This window comes from Hyperoodon ampullatus (genome assembly GCF_949752795.1).
Source record: "Hyperoodon ampullatus genome assembly, chromosome: 19".
NCBI classification, from domain to species: domain Eukaryota; kingdom Metazoa; phylum Chordata; class Mammalia; order Artiodactyla; family Ziphiidae; genus Hyperoodon; species Hyperoodon ampullatus.
The window spans coordinates 19,268,690-19,292,466 of record NC_136932.1 but is presented as its reverse complement, the minus strand read 5'-3'; the positions used below and the strand labels follow the sequence as shown (position 1 = coordinate 19,292,466).

At 55.1% G+C, this 23,777-nt stretch overlaps 1 protein-coding gene across 1 annotated transcript in view; it reads left to right on the top strand.

Annotated features, from left to right (window-relative positions):
• Positions 1-16,952: 16,952 nt before the first annotated feature.
• Positions 16,953-23,777, top strand: part of SLC16A5 (solute carrier family 16 member 5) — a gene marked incomplete at its 3' end in the record, with an annotated part of 14,309 nt that continues 7,484 nt past the window's right edge. Inside the window, exons 1-3 of the mRNA XM_079725515.1 lie at positions 16,953-17,166; positions 19,783-19,926; positions 22,397-23,206. Coding sequence (XP_079581641.1) covers positions 16,968-17,166; positions 19,783-19,926; positions 22,397-23,206 — 1,153 coding nt within the window. The 5' untranslated portion in view covers positions 16,953-16,967. The remainder of the gene's footprint in view (positions 17,167-19,782; positions 19,927-22,396; positions 23,207-23,777) is intronic.

Sequence of the window (23,777 nt, the reverse complement as noted above, 5' to 3'; positions counted from 1 at the left end):
TTATAGAAAATGTACACAATATAGAAACACAAAAGAAAATAAAATATTCCTATCATGATCCTACTGAGGCAGGAGATAGGTGGGCCCCAAGCTAGACATTTATAACTGGCCTCCTATTCACACTTCTTGAGGTCTGGCTCCAGGCCAGACATTCATTACCATCCCCCTGTTTACATTTCCTGAGGCAAGAGACATACGGGCTCCAGGACTACATATTTATTTACCAGACTCCTGTCTATATTTCAAGATCTGCACTTCGATATAAGAAACAGCAGGTATAAGGTAGATAACTGGACATTGGACGATTTTATGGCAGGGACAGAGAGGGGCTAAACCCGGTTAAAAGATCACGAGGTCATATATTTCCCATCTTTGGGGCAAGGGAAGCATTGCACATGTGCAGAAAGGCTCCTTGGGGGTCAAAGAGGAGGGAGCACCACTCCATAATATGTGATACTAAGGCCGTCCCATAGGCCCCTGGGCTGTAATCCATCTTGGCAAAAGAGTTGCGCACGCATGTTGGGGAGGGTCCTAGGGCAGGGCAGGTGTGGTGGCTGGGATTCCTGGTTTTCATCCAGGCTACCCAGGTTCAATTCCTGGGCAGGGAATTAAGATCTCACTTCATGCCACCATTCACTGCTGCCTCTCCGAGATCACTACTGCCTTCCCCCAGAGATAACCGCTCCTGGAGAATCTCCTCGCAGTCTTTTTTTTTTTTTTTTTTTTTTTGGCCACGCTGCACGGCTTGTGGGATCTGAGTTCCCAGACCAGGGATCAAACCTGTGCACCCAGCAGTGCAAGTCCTAACCACTGGACCACCAGGAAATTCCACCTTGCAGTCTTCTTTTCTCATACAGATGTAGATGTTGAAGATGTAGATAGCTAAAAGATAGTTACAACTCGTATCGTGCATTTTCCAAAGTTACTTTCAAAATACAAACATGGCTTGTTCACTCACTGGCTGCATAATATTACATCCTACACATCTGTCCTATATCTTTGTTTTGTCTTTAACACCTTCCCTGATTCCCTCTAGAGGTGGGTGGCAAGTGGCAACCCAGCCAAAGCCACAGATGTTGCTTCCTGGATGTCACCGCAAGTTTGACTCAGGAGGGGAAGGGTTAAAGTACAGAGCTGAAGGAGGCTGGCAGCATCAATTGTTTCCATCGTCTCACCATCCCATCCCACAGGTGAGGACAGAGCGGGAAGCCGGATCAGATGGCAGGAGCCTTGGGAAGGAGCCTTAACCCTTCCCTCCCCCAAGAGAGGGTGTGCTCAGGCTGGAGGTGGAAGGGGGAGGATGTTTGTGGGAGCCTCTGGCAGAGGCCCTGCCTGGCATGCAGTGGGTACCTGATGCTGTCGGGAGCATCTCACCCAAGAGGGCTTATGCTCAACTCCTCCCTCTTCCCGCGAGGAAGGCACCTGGTGGTAACCTGGACCAGGTCCCACCCGCTCAGGAGAGGTGGACCGTCTCCAGCCTTCCCTGCTAGCCCAGGCCCACCCCACCCCACCCCCGCTCCTTGCCAAACTTCAGTCTTCACTAGTTTTCATGGGCTTCATCACCAGCCCCCACTCCATTCTACTCTCCAAAGCGCTTGCCTCCTGGCCTTTGCACCTGCCATCGCCCCTGCTGGGAGCCCTCTTCCACCCTCATCCCCTTCCTTACTCCTCCTCATTACTTATTACTTTCTCCTCCTTAGTCCTTAAGTCTCAACTAAGACGTGCTGCGTCACAGAAAGCCACTCTTGAACCCTCCTCTCCCTAAGCCAGGTGGGCTTCCCCCTCTCCTGCCATCACCTTCTGCATGCATCCCTCCTCGCACCCACCTTGTTTCATGTGGGAATTCTCCATCAGACCAGCGCCAGGCCGGGTATTTCATCTCTGTCTCCATTGCTTAACCCCTGGAGTGTCGGAGGCCACTCAGATCCTCTACTGGGTCAGGCCAGGCTGGGTGCAAGTGGCCCAGGCATGGCTGCTCACCTGCTTCTCCCTTTGCCATCCGTTTGCTCCCTCCTGAAGCCAGTTCCGCGCACCCACTGCATCCAGATAGATGCAGAGGACCTGCCTATTCCTCCCAGGTTTCCATCTCGATCTCCCCTCTAGCCTGAAGGTTCTTCTTTATATATATTTATTTATTTATTTATTTATTTTTGGCTGCGTTGGGTCTGCATTGCTGCGCACGGGCTTTCTCTAGTTGCGGTGAGCGGCGGCCACTCTTTGTTGTGGTGCGTGGGCTTCTCGTTGTGGTGGCTTCTCTTGTGCAAGCTTCAGCAATTGTGGCACTCCGGCTCAGTAGTTGTGGCTCACGGGCTTAGTTGCTGCGCGGCATGGCATGTGGGATCTTCCCAGCCCAGGGCTTGAACCCATGTCCCGTGCATTGGCAGGTGGATTCTTAACCACTGCGCCACCAGGGAAGTCCTGCCTGAAGGTTCTTTGAGGCTGAGGACCCTCCAGCAGGTGTGTGAGGGGAGAGACACAGACCTCTCCAGCCTCTGTGTCCTGATCTATAGAAAGGAATGGATTGGGACTTCCCTGGTGGTCCAGTGGTTAAGGCTCTGCGCTTCCGATGCAAGGGGCATAGGTTTGATCCCTGGTCAGTGAACTAAGATCCCACATGCTGTGCAGTAAGGCCAAATGAATGAATGAATGAATAAATAAATAAATAAAATAACATTTTTTTAAAAAGCATGGATCGAGATATCACCCATATTTCCTGAAGATTATACGGTTCCCAGGGCTTCTCAAACTAGGTGGTTAGGGAACAGGGGCGTTTCAGGTAGAGCCAGGACTAGGGTGAAGCAAGTGAGACCCTCACCAAGGGCACAACATTTAAGAGCAGGTGCCAAAAAACTCAGAAATCAAAGTAAATGATATTTGAAGGCAATATATGACAAAATCAAAATTAATGCAAAAATCCATGATAGAATATCAAAATTGTAAATAAAGACCCATCTTTTGGGAATTCCCTGGTTGTCTAGTGGTTAGGACTCCGCTCTTCCACCGCCAGGGGCGTGGTTCAGTCCCTGGTCAGGGCACTAAGATCCCACAAGCCGCACAGTGTGGCCAAAAAGAAGAAGAAAAAAAAGACCCATCTTTTATGACCTGACCCATTGCTTGTACTACCTGTTCCGTACCCCTCGCACTAATCCCAGCCCTGATTCCAACAAAATTTTACTCATGAAACCAAGTGACCACTCCATTGGCCATACTTTATTGGTCTGATTTTCTAAAAATGTTACCTTTACATTATTATTAGGTTATCATTTATCTTGATTACTGAGTTTTGCTGGTGTCCCAGTAAATTTTGAGCTCCAGGCAGGTGCTTCACTCATCTCACCCCAGACAGGGTGACACATGTCTGGAATTTCATAGCTGGACCAGGGCGAGGTGTCAGGGATGCCAACTGTCCTGCAAGCTCAGAACAGTCATGCGGCAAACGCCTATTATGCCCCGTTGTTAGTAATGTGTATGTACACCGATGCTTCAAATGATAAGTTAAATAATGTTTGCTTAGCCGCTCAGCCTTGCCAATATCGCAATCGAAGTGTCAGAAGCCCAAGCGCACCCATTAAAAGGGTTTTGGTTCCCTGCCAAGTGTTTCTGAAAGCTGAATCTTCTTCATTTACAGCTACAGATGCTTCCTGCCTGGAGAGTATGAGCCTTGGTGCCTTTTGTGTTTTACATGCAATTGGAGGTGACACCAATGGTTAGGTTTCTGCCCAGTTTGTTCCAGTGCTCCACAGATGTGTCTTGTGTGGCTCCTGTGCGCTAGGCACAGGGCTCCTGGGAGGAGAGGGACGGAGGGGGTGGTGGGAAGCAAGATAGACCCTGTCTCTGCCCCGGCACAGCTTGGGGGGTAGAGGGGACAGACCCTAAGTTCAGTCATGGTGGTGAGTGTATCTAGCCACAAACTGAGATTAAGGCTCCTCAGGGGAAGAGATGACCAAGGAGCCATCCCACACCAGGTGTCCCTAAAGAAAAGAAGTTGACCTGAGATGGGGGGGGTGTGCCAGGTGGAAGGGGGGTAGTGGCTGGTGGAGGGCGGAGACCGGTTTTATTGCCACATCATTACTGAGCTTGCACCATGACAGTCCTCAGCAAACATGATGTGCTGGTTAAGCATCTGGACTCCAAAGCCAGACGTCCCGGGTTCAAATCCTGGCTCTGCCACTTACAGCTGTGTGACCCTGAACAAGTTACTTAACCTCCCTGTGCCTTAGATCCATCATCTGAAAAAAAGCAAAATAACAATAGTACCCACCTCTGTATTTTAGGAAGCAAAGAGAATCCCAGCATGACAGGAGCTTAGGGAGAGAGGCTGAGAATGGCCGAAAATGAATCTGAGGAGGTGGGTGGAGCCAGATGGCGCACGGTCTTGTAAACAGCCTCTTTGGACTTTAGGGTTTATCCAGGATCAGTGGGAAGAAACTGCGGGGTTTCAGCAGGAGATAGCTGAGCGGATCTGGACAGAGCGCTGGCCTGGAGGAGGGAGGGGAGCATCAGTTAGAGCAGGAAGAGTGGTCAGGAAGCTGATGCAGCCGCTCAGGGAGAGATAGAGACAGCCCACTCTGGGCTGGGCAGGGTGGACGGAGATGCTGCAGGTATGAATGGCCAGGAGGCAGCATTTGATTAAGTGTGTGTGTTGGCAGGGGTGGGGGGTGAGGGGTTGGAGGGGGCGGACCAAGGGGAGGGAAAGGCCCCCAGCGGCCCCAGTCTTCTATGTGGAAGGCAGCACTGTTCTCAAGGACGGGGGAATCCCAGAGACAGCAGGTTTACAGGCAGCATGTTGAGTTCACTTTGTAAAATGATGCAATATTTGATATGTACAGAATAATTGATGTCCAATATACATAAGCAATGGAGTGAAATAATAAACACCCAACTTGAAAAAAAAAAAAACAATAGTACCCACCTCAAAGAGGATTTAGCGAGTCAATCTACATACCTGGCTATTTTTACTCATTCAGCAGATATTCAATGAGCTGAGGTGAGGGGTGGTAGAAAAAGAGGGAAGAATATTCTTCCCATAGGTCAGACAGTGGGGACAAAAGGGATGAGCTGAGACAGACTCAGTCCCTGCCCTCACGGATCCTATGATCTAGTGTTGGCAAGAGAGAGATTAATCACAGAATTGTTTAAATCCAGAGTCGGTACACTATGGCCCATCGCCTGTTTCTGTACAGCTTGTAAGCTAATAAAGGTTGTTACATTTTTTTAATGGGGAAAAGATCAAAAGAAGAATTAGATTTGGTGACACCTGAAAATTAAATTACATTCAGGGAACTCCCTGGCGGTCCAGTGGTTAAGACTCAGCGCTTTCACTTCTGGGGCCCGGGTTTGATCCCTGGTTGGGGAACTAAGATCCTGCAAGCCAGGCAGCACGGCCAAATTAAAAGAAAAAGAAAAAAAAAAGATAGATAGATAGGTGACATTCAAATTTCAGTGTCCATAAATAAAGCTTTATTGGAACACAGCCATGCTCATTTGTTTTCATATTGTCTGTGGCTGCTTCTGCCCACGATGGCAAAGTTGAGTAGTTTCGACAGAGGCTCTCTGGCTTGCAAAGCCTAAAATATTTACCTCTTGGCCTTGAAAAAGTGTGTAACTCCTGATTTAAATCAATATAAACACACCGTGGTGGACAGGGCCAAGTGGAGCAGTAGACCTGTGAGGGGAAGGAATAACCAGTAGCACCAGCCCCAGCAGGGAAACCAGGGAGGGCATCCCGAAGGAAGTGACGCTTGAGCTTCTATCTGAGCCTCTATCTGAGGACCCAGGCACAGAGGGTCAGGATGGGGCTCCAAGCAGGGGGGAGCAGCAGAGGCAAAGACCCCTCAGCTGGGGGAACATGACAAGCAGAGAAAGCTCAGGTGGCTGGAGGACATCAAGTGAGGGAGAGCTACTTGGGGCTGGAAGGGTGGACAAGGGCCAGGCTTTGAGGGCCCTGTGGCCACACCAGGGGCAGCGGAGGCCAGCGTCAATGGCAAGTTCTGGCTGATGTCGGGCTTTAGGGTTGTTGAGGCACACACGTGAAGGTGCCAGCTTGGATATATGGGCTGGACATAGAACATGTGGAGTGATCAGTATAAAGGTGGTGGTTGGAGCTACAGATGGGGAGTGAGAAGAGGAGAGGGTGAAGGTCAGAGCCTGTGGGACTCAGCCATTTAAAGGTCAAGAGCAGGGCTTCCCTGGTGGCGCAGTTGTTGAGAGTCCGCCTGCCGATGCAGGGGACACGGGTTCGTGCCCCGGTCCGGGAGGATCCCACGTGCCGCGGAGCGGCTGGGCCTGTGAGCCATGGCCGCTGAGCCTGCGCGTCCGGAGCCTGTGCTCCGCAACGGGAGAGGCCACAACGGTGAGAGGCCCACGTACCGCAAAAAAAAAAAATAAAAATAAATAAATAAATAAATAAAGGTCAAGAGCAAACAGCACGAGTGGCCAGAAACATGGGAGGAAACCCAGGAGAGAATGATGTTCTGCAAGCCAAGGAAAGAGCAAATTTCCAGGAGGGAGGGATCATTGTGGTCCGATGCTTCAGGCAGATCAAGACTAAACATGCTCATTGGATGTGTAACATGGGAATGACCAGAGGGGCAGAAGTTTTCCTTAGAGGGCGGAGGGGGAGGGGAGGTGTGGACCCAGTGAGAGGAGATGCCGCTCCCACCAAGTCAGGTGGAGGGGCGGGGGCGGGAACCCAAGGGGGATATGAGGGGAGGGAGGGTAGATTTTTGTTCTTGTTTCATTTTAGGAGAGACTCGAGCTTGTTTAAATGCCATGTGAACTCTTAGTTGAGGCATGCATGTGGGATCTAATTCCCCGACCAGGGATCGAACCCGGGCCCCCTGCACTGTGAGCACGGAGTCTTAACCACTGTGCCACCAGGGAAGTCCCCCCCAGTTTGTTTTTACATGGACAGTTTTGAGGGTGTCAGGGCAGCCCAGGTGGGGAGAACCAGGTGTGGCCTGGGCACCAGGGCCAGGCTGAGTGGGAGTGAGTGGAGGTGTGCTGGAGGTGAAGTGAGGACTCGGGAGGGGATGGCGTAAGAGCAGAAATTCACACAGGGAAGGGATGGGTGAGGAGACGAACCCCAAGGGTGAGCTGCCAGGCACGTGGGCTGGGAGTATTGGGAAACGAGTGTGCGGAGCGGAGGCCTGCCAGGGTGTTGGCAGAGTGATCTGTGAACTCAGAGCCGGAAGGCCTTCCAATGCAGCCCTGAAAAGTGGTGGTGGGCGGGGGGCTTTTGCAAGATGGATCTGGTATTTCAGGCAGGGAGGCTGAGGAGAGAGATCTATCAAGGCTGAGTGTGGGCCTGAAGTGGCCCCAGCATCAGGAAGAGAGAAGACAGCTGAGCAAAATCTCAAAGGGAAGAGTCTGTAGAATTGCGATCAGCTGGATATGAAGATGAAGGCCAAGGGGTGGGAGGGAGGCCCTGGATGGGATCGAGTCAGAGAACAGAGGAGGGGCCTGGTCTAAGGGGAAGATGGTGTGAGCAGTATGGGGACAGGCTCAGGCCCGGTGACAGTGAGAAAATCTCAAGGAGAAGGGCTTGGAGCTCCAGAGAGGAGGGTGGCACGGAGGAGACAGTCTGGGTAAGAAAGGCAAAAGGAGAAAGAGGGAGAAGGAAGAGGGGACTCAGAGTGAGGGGTGGCCCAAAGCACCGGGGGTCTCGGAGCAAGGGCTGTGCCCAGGTGATGGTTCTAGCAGTGCCTGCCTGCCTGATGACCACTGCCCCTTCCCACACACCTGAAATCAGGGCAAGGCTCAGCACAGGGATGATCCCAAATCAGGGGGCAGGAGGTCACCCTGTGGTTTCTCTTGTCCTGCTCCCCACGCTGGCCCCAGCATTGGGCGATCTGCTGCCCCTCGATGGGAGCCATCAGGGCATCTCTCCTCCCCCAGGAGGTGGGGGCTGGAGTGGAGGAGGCCGGGGTACGATGTACCCCAACATTAGGCCCGCAGCCATGGCCAGCCCTGGGAGAGACTGTGCACCTCAGATCTGAGTTCAGGGGGTCTTTTGGGGAAATAACCAGCTGGGTGGCATGGCCTAGGCCTCTGGGGCCAGCTGACAAGCTGCCGCATGCCCTGGCAGAGTAGGACAAACAGGCAGAGGGGTGTGACAGGCAGAGGGTGTGACAGGCAGAGGGTAGAAAAAGGATAGAGCTGGTGGAGAAGGAAATGGGCCCTCGAATAGGAAGGCACCCAGGGGCCCAGAGCCAACAGCATCCAGAAAAGCCTGCACAGACTGTCCCCATGATCCCAGCAGTCGGCACTGTGTCCATGTCAGGGACTCCACAGGGTCACTGCCAGAGGCCAAGACCTGGAGAGAAGGGCAGAGGGGCCAGAATCACATCCTGGCGCTTTCCAGTAATTAAAATATTTTTAAAGGATGCCAGGTCCTGGGCTTGGGGTGATAAGATCCTAGAATGGGGGAGTGACTTGGACGGGCAATACTCCATTCCTTCATTCAGCCAATGAGGCAGTATCTGGACAGCACTGACAACCTCCATCCATACATGTTGACCCTTCTTTTTTTTTTTTTGTGGTCCGCGGGCCTCTCACTGTTGTGGCCTCTCCCATTGCGGAGCACAGGCTCTGGACGCACAGGCTCAGCGGCCATGGCTCACGGGCACAGCCGCTCCGTGGCACGTGGGATCTTCCCGGACCGGGGCATGAACCTGCGTCCCCGGCATCGGCAGGCGGACTCTCAACCACTGCGCCACCAGGGAAGCCCGACCCTTCTTATTATAGTTATTATTGTCCTGTGCTATACACACTGTGCTAAGTGCTGGGTAGTGTTGATCAACTGGGCAAGAAAGCTCCTAAGCCTCAGGGAGCTTAGTGGGGGAGATGCACAGCACTCAGCAGGATTAATGCCTCAACATGGGAGGTCTGGGAGACCATCCTGGAGGAAGGAGATTCTAAGCTGACACTTGCAGGCCAACCAAGGGCCAACCAGGTTAAAAAAAAAAAAAAAAAAGGATCATCAGGACAGAGTGTTTCAGGGAAGGGGAACAACCATGCAGGTGTAAAGATCTCAGGGGGTTTGGCAGATGAGCAATGAATGTAGTGGTTGTTATTCTTAGAGATGTATGGCAATTGTGTTATTAACTACTAATTACTTACTATTGATTCTTAAAGATTTATGACTTTGAGTAGGTGCCTCCCTCTCTCTTTGAGCAGATGCCTCAGTTTGCTTCTCTGTGGATGAGGACCTTTCCAACTCGGAGTCCCTTTTCACCCTCTCCTCACTGACAGCTGTCATGGGCCCTAACAAAACTGGGCCTGGTGACCAGGCTGTGCACTCAGACCAACACTTAGGGTTCAGAGTCACAGAGGAAGGCTGGGGAAGGCTGTGGGGACTGCCTGTGGGAACCACAGACCCTGGCTCTGATCTCTGCAGCCACAGTGACTATGCCCCAACCTGGTGGGAGCTTCATTCTGGAGAAGTACCCAGAGTCCAGGGTGGTGGAGGGGGTATCCCCACAACTCTCAATTTCATCTTGATGAGTAGAGGTTGAATATTAGGGTGGGGCTCCCCAGGGAATAGTGAAGTCCTGGAAAACCTCTTGGTTTGATTTTTTCAGAGAGGGTAAGAGCCTCCAGGAAGTCCCTGGGTATTAAGTCCCTGGGTCCCACCAGAGTACCCAGGGATGGGGTGGAGGGCTACATCCAGCCTGTTCTGAGTACCTGGGGCAGGTACTGCTGTTGCAGGAGAAGGGGGCACGAGAGAATAGTTGAGTCCCAGGTCTCGGGCAAATTCCTGGGACGGGCCGCCAAGGGAGGGTCCTTGGCTTCATGCAGGAAAGAATTCAAGAGTGAGCTATAGTAAAGTGGAAGCGAATTTATTTAGAAAAACACACATTCCCTAGGCAGAAAGCAGTCCCTCTCAGAAGGTGAGAGAGGCCCTGGGGCATGGGGCTGTTAGTTTTTATGGGCTGGGTAATTTCATGGGCTAACAAGTGGGAAGATTATTCCAGCTATTTTGGGGAGGGGGTGGGGATTTCCAGGAATTGGGCCACCGCCCACTTTTGGCCTTTTATGGTCAGCCTCGGAACTGTCATGGTACTGGTATGTGTGTCATTTAGCCTGCTAATGTATTACAGTAAGTGTATAATAAGGCTCCAGGTCTGCGAGAAGTCCTTGGGCCTAGTTGGTTCTAACTAGTTTTTTGGTATCCTCAGCTGTGTCATTCTTTTAATGGTTGTGCCCTGCCCCCTTCCCTCCTGTCTTACTGCCACTCGGTACTGGGCCAGGCTGAGATAAGGGGTGACGAGATGGTGCAGACCCTGGAGTATGATCCCTGTTGTCCCCCACACTGGACCTCTCAAGGCCTGGGACCGTCCCTATGGGACCATGGGATAAACCTTAATCCCCTCCTCCCAAAGTTTGTATCCAGGGAACCTCAGGCTAAGCTGAATATGCCCCCAATAAGAGGCAACCCAGCACAGCGACTGTTGGCAAGAACATGAACCACAGTCACAACAATGACTTATGTTTAAGATGGACTCACAACCTGATGGGGTATCTCCTACATCATTCATCCAGAAGTTAAGCCATCCCAGTGGGTGGGAAGCGGTACCTCATTGTGGGTTTGATTTGCATTTCCCCGATGAATAATGAGGTTGAATATCTTGTCATGTGCTTGTTGGCCATTTGCATATCTTCTTTGGAGAAATATCTATTCATATCCTTTGCCCATTTTTAATGGGGTTAATTTGTCTTTTTACTGTTGAGTTGTGAGAGTTCTTTATATATTCTCAATACAAGTCCCTTATCAGATGTATGATTTGCAAATATTTTCTCCCATTCTGAGGGTTATTTGTTCACTTTCCTGATGGTGTCCTTTAGTGCACAAAAGTTTTTAGGTTTTTGTGGGGGGGCATGCCACGTGGCTTGCAGGATCTTATTTCCCTGACCAGGGATTGACCCCGGGCCCTTGGCAGTGAAAGCATGGAATCCTAACCACTGGACCGCCAGGGAATTCCCCCAAAGTTTTTAATTTTGATGACATCCAATTTATGTTTTTTCCTTTGTCACTTGTGCTTTTGGTGTAGTGTCTAAGAATCCATTGCCTAATTCCAAGGCCATGAAGAGTTACTCCTGTGCTTTCTTCGACAGAATTCTGTGATTTCCCTGGTGGTCCAGTGGTTAAGACTTTGCCTTCCAATTCAGAGGGTGCAGGTTTGATCCCGGTGGGGGAGCTAAGGTCCTACCTGCCTCCCAGCCAAAAAACCAAAACATAAAACTGAAGCAGTATTGTAACAAGTTCGATAAGAACTTTAAAAATTGTCCACATCAAAAATCTTTTTTAAAAAGTTCACAGTTGGGCTTCCCTGGTGGTGCAGTGGTTGAGAGGCCGCCTGCCAATGCAGGGGACACGGGTTCGTGCCCCTGTCCGGGAAGATCCCACATGCCGCGGAGCGGCTGGGCCTGTGAGCCATGGCCGCTGAGCCTGGGCGTCCGGAGCCTGTGCTCCGCAACGGGAGAGGCCACAACAGTGAGAGGCCCGCGTACCGCAAAAAAAAAAAAAAGTTCACAGTTATAGTTTTTACATTTCTATCTGTAATCCTTTTTTTTTTTTTTCTTTTTTCTTTAAATGGTGTGAGGTGGAAGTCCAGCCACAACCACTTTCTTTTACATGCAGCTACCCAGCACTGTTCGCTGAAAACACTATTCTTCCCACCCCGGATCGTCGCAGCACACTTACGGAAAATCAACTGACTGTAAATGTAAGGGTTTATTCTCAATTCTAGTCCACCGATCTATATGTCTACCCTTATGCCTGTACTGGTTACTGTAACTTTGTACTAATTGAATACATTTTAAACAATGCATATCAAGGGCTGGCTAGGTCGGGGAGAGGCGCACGCGGAGGTGGTGGGCGCCGTCTGACCTGCCCCAGGGTTGAGGGGTCCACGCTCTTGTCTGCTCCGCACAGCTGCCTGCCTGGGCTCCCCTGGATGTGGCCCTCAAAGCTCTAGGTTTTCATTGGAAGGACTCCTGGGCAGCTAAAGCCTCCAAAGAAAGAATCCTGCACCCTGGCCGCCCACCCCGCTGCCGCTGGGAGGTGGAGTCTCTTATCACACGCTTTCTCCCTTCCACTCCTGGCGCCCCTAGAACCCAGAGCGGGAAAATCGAGAAGCCGCAAAGTGACAAGGCTGGCTACGCAAATGACATGCTAACGACATGCAAATAAACCCGCCGAGCCGGGGTCGGGGCCACTCAGAGGAGGGGGCGAGGTTGACAGAAGCGGCTGTGGGCCCCGGGCACGCCCCTCCGCCCCGCCCGGAGGCCTCCCCGCCCGGCTCCCTGGAGACGCGGAGGTGGTCCCGCCCACCGGAGCCCTGCGGCCCGCCCCTCCGGTCCCCGCCGCCGCCCGGCGTCCTGCCGCCTCCACCGCTAGCGGGCCGGGCCGCAGGAAGCCGCGCTCCGCTGAAGTGGAGCCGCCCCTCCGCCGGGCCCAGGCGAGCCGGTGAGCGGGCTCCCCCCACAGTCCCCAGGGTGCCGGGGTCCCTGTGAGCGCCGTCGCGGGCCCGCCCCGCCGTGGGCCTCCGGGGCCCCTTCCCGCCTGTGGGGGGAGAGGATCCAGAAAAGCCTCTTGTCCGGGTCCTGGGCCGCCCCAGCCTGCGATGGCCTGAGGGGTGAGGGGACAGGCACCAGCCAAGGCCTGAGCTGAAATCTCCACGGGGACGCCGCCTGGACGTCCCAGAAGCCCCACCCAGAGGAGATCCATCCTGGGGTGGGTGGGAAGCCGAGTGGAAGGAAACTAGATCCCGACAGCAGGGACTGAGCCAGGGTGACAAGAGGTCAGGAAGTTCCTGCTGCCTATCCCATCCCCCTTCCAGGCTGTGGTCAGCCTGCTCCTGCCCAGATGGCGGGGCACCTTTGGAGGCACAGAAAGGAGGAGGGTGGCTGGCCCCAGCCGGCCCCTGCCAGGTGCAGGGATGTGCGGGCTTGTCAACCGCAGGCTCAGGCTGGTTCTTGCTGCTCTCCTGTCCAGCAGGAAACCACACTGCTGCCTGTCCTGTGTCCTGGGCTTCAGGCCCGGGATCCTGCCTGATGTGGGGCCTGGGCAGAGAGGGGGTCTGCAGGGTCTGGCCATCCTTCCGCTGCTGGTGAAGCTGGTGATTCCTTGTTTTCCTCTCACCAGCTCTCCCACCACGGGAAGGGGGCAGAGGGAGAGGAGGCGGCCCCTAACCCCAAAGAGCATCTGCTCACCCTTTTGCCCATACCTGCAAGCTCAGAGGGGCTGGGACTGGATTCTGAGGGCCTAGCTAGGCCTCTGTCATCAGATGAGAAGCCCTGAAAATCAGCCCAGGGACTGTGTGTGACGGGAGGACAAGAGGTGTCATGTGAACTTCTGCCCTGCCCACAAACCCAGCTTCAGGCCACCTGGGCATGAAGATGGTCTCACTCAGGGTGGGGGACCCCTGAGGGCTGAGGTCGGCAGCTCCTGCGGAAAGCTGCTCGCCTCCAGTCCCGGGAAGGCAGAGTGAAGTGTCTCCAGCCGCGTCTCCCTCCTTTGCCCCAGCCACGCACCAGGCAGTGATTGTGACTCCTGGTTGCCGGTACCAAGGGAAGACCACTTCTCTGCTGGGGCAGAGGTGGAGCCGGAGCCCCCATCTCTGCTCTGCTCGAGTCTTCTGGAATGGACCTACCTGCTGGGAAACCAGGTCACCCTTGTTCCTGGGCTTGCCTGCCCCCCGGAGAACACAGGTGGGTCATATTAATGTTACATTTTGTGCTCAGGTGGAGGCTGGGTGCGGGGCTGTGAACAGGTCCTGCTGGTGGTATGGAAGGTGGGGAAGAGGAGGGGGGCGACAGTGCTAAACAAGGGAAGGACCCACTCCAATGTGGTGTGAGAACTACTATTACAGAGAGAAATACAGGAAATGGCCTAGCCTAGCCTGGGGTAGGGGTCAGGGTAGCTTCCTGGAGGTGCTGCTGGAGCCGAATCTTGAAGGACCAACGGGACTTCTCTCTGGCTGAGGATTTTGGAATCTCGGCAGCCAAGTTCCGGAGGGGGAACCAGCTTGCTGGGGGCGGGGGGGTGCTGGGGGACAGAAAAGCTATGTGTGTGACCCAGGAATTGGGGGTGTATGGGAGGGGATAGCCTCCTTGTGGAAGGCCAAAGTCTTCAAGACAGCTCCCAGAGGGAGGCCAGGGCAAAGAGAGAACAAAGGTGCTTAGGGTTTCCTGGGCTCTGATTGTCTGGGGGACCTGGAGGGAGGAGAGACTAGCTCCACTGAAAGGTTCAGAGGGAAGGTAAGTGCAGAGCAAAGGTCAGAGTCCTGGACTAAGGGCACAGAAAGAGACCTCTCCATAGAGGAGCCAGACGAGGGAGGAAGGAGAGGGGACCAGAGCGGGGAGGGGCTGGGGAGTGCCGGGGTGGGGCACCATGGGGGGAGCGGGAGGAAGTGAGGGCGGTGGAGGGAAGGCTGGCGGCCCTTCTGGGAGGACCGAGGGGCCCGGATGCGTGGGGACGGGGGTGAGCAGTAGAGCAGGGTGGGGAGACTTGACATTCACAGAGAGGATCAGGTGGCACCAGTGGCCTTTTCATTTGCCAAGGGAACAGAAATCCTGGAAGGGGCGAGAGCCAGTTTGCTGGAGGAGCCTGTGTCTGAGGTTTGCCCAGAGCATGGGGCTGAGCCGGGAGAATCGGAGCTGGGGGATCTGTAGGGCTAGTGTCATGTGCAGGAGCTAGGAGGGCAGGAGGTGCCCCCAGCCCACACACAGGACTCGAGGTCCCCCCGCAACACACACGCCCCACACCCTCCAGGGGCTAGGGATGAATGGGCTGCTCCCCTTAGCAGGGCCCCTGGGGGTCCTCTGGGGAGGGAAGAGGCCTTGTGGCTGGAGAAGGGATTGGAGCCCGTGAAGGAGGCAGTTAGGGTGGGTCCGGCTTAGGTGCTGTGTTAAAGCTCCTGGGCCCTGGGGTGGGGTGCTGGGCTTGGCAGGAAGGGGGTTTCATATTTCTGGTAGTTTCCTGAGTTTCCATGGATCTTCGGGGCCTGGGGCTAAAAGGAGGGAGGCTTGGGAACAGGAGCTCCTGGGATCCTTTGGCTCTTTGGAAAGCCAGGATGGAGGGGACTGGAAAAGGGCTCAACATCTGGGGAGGGGGCTGGGGCTTTGCGGCCTGGTTAAGGCAGCTTCTGTGATGGGGAGAGTGGCCTGGGTGGTGGCGAGGAACCAAGGTAGGACTGAGTCAAAGATGTGAGGGTGTGTGTATCTGTCTGCAGAGCGTGTGACCCTGTGAGTTTGTGTGTGTCCTTACGTCTGTGTAGCATGTGTCTGTCTGTGTGCATTTGATTGTATGTCTCTAGGCTTGTCTGAGTTTGTATCTGCGTAAGTGTATGTCTGTGTGTGTCTCTGTATATGTCTGCGCATCTGTATGTGTGACTGTGTCTGTGTGTCTCTAGACTTTTCTGTATGTGTCTATATAAGTGTGTGTCTGCATATAAATCTGTGTGCCTGGGTGGTTCCATGTGTTTCTCTCTGCTTGTCTGTGTGGTGTGTGTCTGGGTGTGTCTGCATGTGTATCTCTTTTTTTTTTTTTTGGCTGCGTTGGGTCTTCGTTGCTGCGCATGGGCTTTCTCTAGTTGCGGCGAGCAGGGGCTACTCTTCATTGCGGTGCGCAGTCTTCTCATTGCGGTGGTTTCTCTTGTTGCAGAGCACGGGCTCTAGGTGCGTGGACTTCAGTAGTTGTGGCACGTGGGCACTAGAGCACAGGCTCAGTAGTTGTGGCACGTGTGTCTCTAGACTTTTCTGTATGTGTCTATATAAGTGTGTGTCTGCATATAAATCTGTGTGCCTGGGTGGTTCCATGTGTTTCTCTCTGCTTGTCTGTGTGGTGTGTGTCTGGGTGTGTCTGCATGTGTATCTTTTTTTTTTTTTTTGGCTGCGTTGGGTCTTCGTTGCTGCGCACGGGCTTTCTCTAGTTGCGGCGAGCAGGGGCTACTCTTCATTGCGGTGCACAGTCTTCTCATTGCGGTGGCTTCTCTTGTTGCAGAGCACGGGCTCTAGGTGCGTGGACTTCAGTAGTTGTGGCGCGCGGGCGCTAGAGCACAGGCTCAGTAGTTGTGGAGCACAGGCGTAGTTGCTCCGCAGCATGTGGGATCTTCCCAGACCAGGGCTCGAACCTGTGTCCCCTGCATTGGCAGGCGGATTCTTTTTTTTTTTTTTTTTTACATCTTTATTGGAGTATAATTGCTTTACAATGATGTGTTAGTTTCTGCTTTGTAACACAGTGAATCAGTTATACATATACATATGTTCCCTGCAGGCGGATTCTTAACCACTGCGCCACCAGGGAAGCCCTCTGCGTGTGTATCTACGTAAGCCCTCGTTTAGCTGTTCTGTGTACACTCCTGGGGGGCCCCAGCCCTGTCTTGTTCACCTCAGGCATCACAGCAGCACTGACAGTGAACCTGGCTGTTGATATGGCATTGCAAAAGCCTGTGTTTGTGAGCAGGAAGCCTGGTTATGAATGGAAGGTATCCGTGTGTGCCTGTGTGCCATCGGGGCTAGGCTGGCTCAGATGCCTGCTCCATTCTGTAAGCGATTGTCGAGTGCTTGCCACGTGGTGTGTGCGGGCAGGCCAAGGCTGGCTGGGAAGTCCCACCTGCTGACCACTGAGTGATATAACAACCAGAAAGAATTCCACCCACCTGCCTTGTCTCACTTATGGCTCACCTCCTTGCCCCTCCTGTCCCTCCCCCCAGGCTTGCTCTGGGAAGTAGGTGAAAGGAGATGCCAAGGCCAGCGCATGGGCCTCTGGCCACCTCCCAGGGGGCAGTGCCCCTCTGTGATACCTGGTGCTGGGGCAAGAGGAAGGGACGGTTTCAAGCACCCAGGGAAGGTGTCAGGTGGGCCAAGGGAGGGCTGGCAGCTCCATTCTGTCCCTTCCCCAGGCGGCCCGGGCAGTAGGAGCAGTGGCCGTGAGGCTGTGGCAGCAACGCTCGTAGCCGAGGATGCCCCAGGCCCTGGAGTGTTCGGAGGGCTGCCGGGCCTGGATGGTGCTCCTGGCCTCTGTGGTGACCCAGGGCCTCACCCTGGGCTTCCCCACATGCATCGGCATCTTCTTCACTGAACTGCAGCGTGAGTTCCAGGCCAGCAACAGCGAGACCTCCTGGTTCCCCTCCATCCTGACAGCCATGCTCCATGCAGGGGGTGAGCAGCCAGGGGAGGGATGGAGGGAGGGTTGAAAAGGAGCCTGGATGGGGGAGGAAGCCACAATCCCCCTGGCCTCCTTGGTCCCTCTCTCTGAGGCCACAGGTTTTGCCTTGTGCTGTGTATCCCTAAGACCTCTGATTTCAGCAGTTCCCCTGCCTGGAGTCTGGCGGGACTGGGCTGGACTGGGCTGGGGAGGGGCAGAGGGTGGAGAGGCCCCTAAGATGTAAAGCCGGTACCCTTGATGACTGTGGGAAGATGGATCCAGACTGTAGGCGTGCCGGGCACTCAAGCACAGACTGGAGGAGAAGTGGCTTGGGGTCCTGCTGGGTGATCTCTCGGAACCTCAGTTTTTTCCTCTGCAATATGGGAGTAACACCCAGTATCCCATCCTGCCCACCTCCCACACAGGATTGGAGAGAAGATCACATGAGGTCCCGGCCAGGTCTGAGAGCTAGGGCAATGGAAGAAGCTGTGAATTATTAGTATTTTGGAGACCCTCATCAGGGCTTCAGGATGGGAAGTGGGGCTCAAGGAAGACACCAGGAGCAGGATCGGGGCAGGGCAAGAGCCCATCTTTCACCAGGAAGCAGAGGGGGTTTTGCAAGGGCTGGGGAGACGGAGGGAGGGCTCCTCCAGGGATGTGAGCACCTCACCCTGACCCCAGGGAAAGGGAAGGGCAGGGGCTGCTCAGGAGGGTTCTCCACAATAGCCTTGGGCTCCTGGAAGATCTCCAGGGAGAGCTCCACAGGCCGTTCCCTCAGAGGGGCCTGGTCAGCTAGAGCCAGACCTCACAGCCCGCCGGGCTCTCCCCACGGGTGTGTTTGCCTGTCTCAGCTGATCCATCTCCCTGCTTACCTCCTGCCCTGCCCTCCACCTGGCACCAGCAGCCTGCTTGTTATTCCAGGTCCTTCCCTCAAATGGAGAGGGAAGTCAGACTGGGATAGAAGCCACCCTCACTGCAATGACCCCTGAGCATGCTGCCTGGCAAGGAGCAAGGCCAGGCCCAGCCCAGACCGCATAACCTTTTTGTCAGCAAGGTTGGGCAGAAGTGGCAATCTCAGACAGTTCCTTCCCTGCAGCCAGAGAGGGGTCTGGGCCAGGGGCTGGGAGCCAGGCATTCGCTGGGGACCTCACTCCCGCACCAGCTTTAGACTCATGCCTAGCAGGTGTGCCAGCATCTCAGTGGGCCCGGGACTCCTGTCTGTCTGTCTGTGTCCCCCCCACCCCACACACACCCCTTTAGCCCACACTCATTCAGAGTATCATGGAAATTTTAAACTTGAAAGTGTCCTTGATCCTAAGTACCTCTCACCCCCACACGTTTTAGAGGTGAGGAAAGCAAGCACAAAGTACAAGGCCTTGCCGGTGTTGCAGTGAGTTCAGGGTGGAAGCAGAAACACCTTGCTTCCCAGCGCCCCACCCCACGCCCTTGGCTGTCTCGGCTGAGCTGGCACACATCCCAGCCCCTCACTCCCAACTCGATGACGCAGGGCTTTCCTCTGTGTCACCTTTCCAAAGTCAGGCCAGAGTATGAGGTGGGAGAGATGTGTGAGTCGGCAGTCATGTCCACTTCAAAGCCTTGCCTCTCCCTCTATGGCTGCCTCTCCTTGATTACCTCTGAGGACGGGCCGCTCACTTCCCATGTTCGCTCCCATACTCGTACTGGCTCACACCCACACATCCTCTCTCCACGCCAAACACACAGACACACACCGAGTGCACACACACACTTTCCTTGTCCCTTTGGCTGCTCTCTGGTAAAGCAACTCTGGAGAAACTCTGCTGTGTGTACTCGGGGGCAGGGTACTTGGTGAATGGGGCCCTGTGAGGTGTCGAGAGCAGGCGGCCAGGACAGGCTCACTTCTACTCTGGGTCTGCACTGGTGAGAAAGCAGCTCAGGGTGGGGGTGGGTGAGGGAGAACAGGCCCCTCCCTACCAGGAGCTCAACATCTGGGTGCAAGACTTTGGTGGTGGCTGGAGGGGGTTGGGGGGAGAGGGTACCCCACCTGCTTTTCTCCAGAGTGCCCCAGAGGCCAGAGCCAGTGGGTGAAGGGTGGCCCAGGGCCCCAGGCTGCCCACCCTGGACAGGTTGAAGGACGGTGGGAGGGCTGTGGCCAGTCTTCTTGAGGATGGGGGAGGGGGAGCAGGGGCTGGAGGCGGCACTCACCATGATTTAACTGCCCTGGGACCCTCGTCCACCAAGACAGACCCCCATGAGGGGCGTCCACCCAGGTCACAAGCCAATCCCATTTCACCTGGACGGAAGTGGCCTCAGGTCAGTGCAGTGAACGGCCTCAGTCTGTACCTCCGGGGATCCTTGTCAGGGTCAAACGGAATATTTGCAGCACCTCACCTCACAGCTGGCCAGACATCACCCAGTCTGACCCCTCAGTCTCTGGGGGAGGAAACTGCAGCACAGAGAGGGATTGGCGTTGCTTGGCCCGTAGCCAGTCTGTGGCAGGGCGGGGCTCGGAACCCAGGTCTGTATGTTCCGGGGCTTCTGCCCGTTAAGCCACCTGCTAGTTCCTGCTGGAACCCCCTCCCAATCCCACTGTCCCCTTCCCTCTGACCTTGTCATTCCGCTGCCACCTGCGGGCTGCCTCCTCCGCACAGGACCCTTGTGCAGCATCCTGGTGGGACGCTTCGGCTGCAGAGCGACGGTGATGCTGGGCGGCGTGCTGGCCAGCCTGGGCATGGTGGCCGGGTCCTTCTGCTGCACCCTCGGCCAGCTCTACCTCACGGCAGGCTTCATCACAGGTGACTGTCATTCCACGTCGAGAATTGCTGGGTAGCTGCTGGGTGCAAGGCTGAAAAGGGCCAGGCACAGTGAACAGGGCAGGCGAAGCACCAAATCTTCTGGGGCTGCCTCCAGTCACAAGAGGGAGAGGAACAATGAACAGAGGAGGAAGAAGGATCATATCTGATCATGACAAGCACCTGAGCAGACAGGACTGCTGATGTGATCGTGTCCCGGCTCGGTTCGGGGTGGGGGGGTAGAGATTAAACAAGTAAAGAGGTTGAATAACTAAAGCAGCCAATGCGGAAGGTGAAGCAGGGTTGGGGGAGGTTGCTGATTTCAGCAGGGCGGTCGGGAAAGGCCTTGCAGAGAAGGTGGCATTTGGGCAGGAGGAGGTGAGGGCGGCTGCCAGGAGGCTGTCTGGGGAAGAGCATTCCAGGCAGCAGGAACGGCAAAAGCAAAGGCCCAGAAGTGCTCAGGGAGCAGCGCGGAGGCCCATGGGGTGGAGGGGCATGAATGAAGGGTCAAAGGGGTGGGGGGGTGGGGAGACCAGATACAGGTTTAGTTCCTAAAAGGCTGTGTAGTGAGATGGGGAGCGATGTGAGGGGTTCGGGCAGAGGGACATCATCCAGCCGCTGTTTGTGAAGCACTGAGCACTGCTCTGGCTGCGGTGCTGAGAATACACCATAGGGGGCTGGGCTGGGAGCAGAGAACAGGCAGGGGCATGGCCACCACCCAGCCGGGAGTTGGTGGTACCTTCAACCAGGGTGGTATGACTGGGGAGATGGGAAGTGGTCGTGTTCAGGACGGCATGTGAGGTGCAGAGAAGGACCCAAGGATGACCCAAGAGCCAAGAAGGGTGACCCCAAGGGGAGGATGGAAGAATGCAGTAGCCACTAACTACAGTGGGACACTAGGGGAGGAGCAGGTTCTCAGGAGGATGGGAGGCTTAGGCGTGGACACATCCAGTCTGGAGTTCAGGGAACAGGACTGAGCTGGAGCAGGCAGCTGGGGGATCCTGAGATGGCTGGTACTCGTCTCGAGATGAGATATCGCCCTGCTGTCACTAAGGGAACAAGGGAGGGTGGATGTAAAGGACTGAGGCCTGAGGCCCAGGACACGGACACTCCAGTGGTTAGAGGCCTGGGTAGGAAGAAGTGACAGAGAGGGAGTGGGGTTTCTTGAGAAAGGAAGTGAGGAAAGTACGCAACAGGAGGGAGGGAGCGACTGTCAAGCCACTGATGGATCAGGCCGAGTGGGGATCAGACCTCATCTTTGGCTTTGCAAAGTGGAGGTTGGCGGCTTTGATAAGAGGAATCCTGGAACAGAGGTAAGGATGAAAGCCTGATTGGAACAGGTTCAAAAGAGAACAATAGGGGCGTTCCCAGGTGGCCTAGTAGTTAGGATTCTGGGCTTTCACTGCCGTGGCCCAGGTTTGATCCCTGGTCGGGGAATTGGGATCCCACAAGCCACGTGGTATGGCCAAAAAAAAAAAAGAGAGAAGAGGAGGAGGGAGACTGGAGACAGTGGAGATAAACAGTATTTCCAAGAAATTTTGTTTTAACGGGAGAAATAACAATGAAGGAGAATGATCTAGTAAAGAGGGGATAATGGATGCCACAGGAGAAGGAAATTGCTGGAGGGATGTGCCTTCAAGTAGACAGGATGCAGGGCAGAAGTGGAGGGTTGCCTTTGACTGGGAGCACGGACTGTCCATTGTCACAGACGGGAAGGTAGGTGGTCAGCTGGCAGTGAGGGAGGGGGGTGTCGGGGTGCTCAGAGGACGGAGGCCTGGTGGTCATCTAAGAGGGGGGAGAGTACATGGTCGAGGGAACTACAGTGGCACCATGGGTGGCCCGAGGGCCTGCCTGAGGCCAGTGGTCACAGCGTGGTTGTGAACTTTCTCTCCAGCACGTTTAGCTGTGCACGGAGTGCGGGGGGAGGTGGCATCCAAGCTGAGTCAGGAGAGGAAAGTCTGAGGGAAGCATATTCCAGGCAGAGGGAATGGCAACTGCAAATGTCCGAGTAGGTGGGCAGCTTAATGTCCAGAGGAAGAGAAAGAGACTGATGGGGCTTGATCATGGCGAGTGACAGGGAGAGTGGCCTGAGATGGCACCCAAGAGGTGGCCAGGGGCCAGACCGTGCAGAGCCTTCCAGGGCATAGTAAATACTCTGGCGTTTTTTCTAGGTGTGATGGGAAATCTTTAGAAGGTGCTAAGCAGCAGAGAGACTTAACCTGATTTAGGGTTTTGAAAATCCCCCTGGTGCTGTGCCAGCGGGAACAGGTGTGCCCCTGGCAACCTTGAGAGGACAGATCTGAGGGGTGGGATGCTTCTAGGGAGGTGGTGAGGTAGGCTGATTCCATCTTAAATCCCTGGGGACCTGGAAGTGGGTCTGCGCTGGAACGGAAGGAGAACAGACCTGGGACATGACTCCAGGGTCCCTGCACTGGGTGCGCCCTGGAGCTGGTCCTCCCCTCTCCTTCCGCAGGCCTGGGCATGTGCTTCAGCTTTCAGTCAAGCATCACTGTGCTGGGATTCTACTTCACCCGCTGGCGGGTGCTGGCCAACGCGCTGGCCTCGGCGGGCGTCTCCCTGGGCATCATGCTCTGGCCACTGCTCTCCCGCTATCTTCTGGAGGACATGGGCTGGAGAGGCAGCTTCCTCATCTTCGGCGGGGTTCTCCTCCACTGCTGTGTCTGTGGGGCCATCCTGAGGCCCGTGCCTGCCAGTGTGACCCCTGAGACCAGAGATGGCCTCCCTCCACCTTCCAAGAGACCCGCACCAGGCTGCCCAGCAGCATGCGGTCGGGCCGTCCAGCGCCACCTGGCCTTCGATGTCCTGCGGCACAACGTGGGCTACCGCGTGTACACACTGGGAGTCGTCTGGATGATCATGGGTTTCCCGCTGCCCCACGTCTTCCTGGTGCCGTATGCCATTTGGCACGGGGTGGATGAACACAGGGCGGCCCTGCTCATCTCCATCATTGGCTTTAGCAACATCTTCCTGCGGCCCATGGCTGGGCTGGTGGCAGGCCGGCGGGACTTTGCCAGTCACCGCAAGTACCTGTTCAGCCTGGCAGCCCTGCTCAACGGGCTCACCAACCTGGCGTGCGCAGCGTCGGCCGACTTCCGGGTGCTGGTGGGCTACTGCCTGGTGTACAGCGTGTCCATGAGCGGCATTGGTGCTCTCCTCTTCCAGGTCCTCATGGACATTGTCCCCATGGACCGGTTCTCCAGCGCCCTGGGCCTCTTCACCGTCCTGGAGAGCATCTCCATCCTCATCTCCCCGCCACTGGCTGGTGAGGCCCTGGGAGGGAGGGCAGCCAGGTGTGGCCTGGGCAGGGCACAGGGGTGGTGGTGTAAATAGGAACAGTCTGGAGATTTGGTTGGGCCCCCTCCAGCATCTCAGGGTTAGAGACTTGGAATCTGTGATTTTCTCAAGCACCTCAGGGGACCGGCTGTAGCCTGTTCCGCAGCTGGCACTCGGGGTATGAACAGTGAAAAATAAGGATTTTCATACCAGACTTATCTCAGTCCTTTGTCTTCCCCTCTGTACCTCTGGTTTCTTATCAGTAAAGTGGGGATGACAATAGGATCTACCTCATACGCTTGTTGTGGGGATCTCATATAGCCAAGAGCTTAGTAGAGAGCCTGGCACACAGTAAGTGCTATGCACGTGTCTGCTGTCATTAACATCCTCTGCCTGTGGGGCCCAGGCAAGTCATTTTCCTTCTCTGAGCCACAGTGTCCTCTGCAAAATGCAGACGAGAACACCTGCCTTACCCATCCCTACACCTGTGCCAGTCACGGGGTGGGCAGGGTTGAATACAGAGAACCAGTCCCCACCTCTCAGGGCTTACCTTCTGGTGG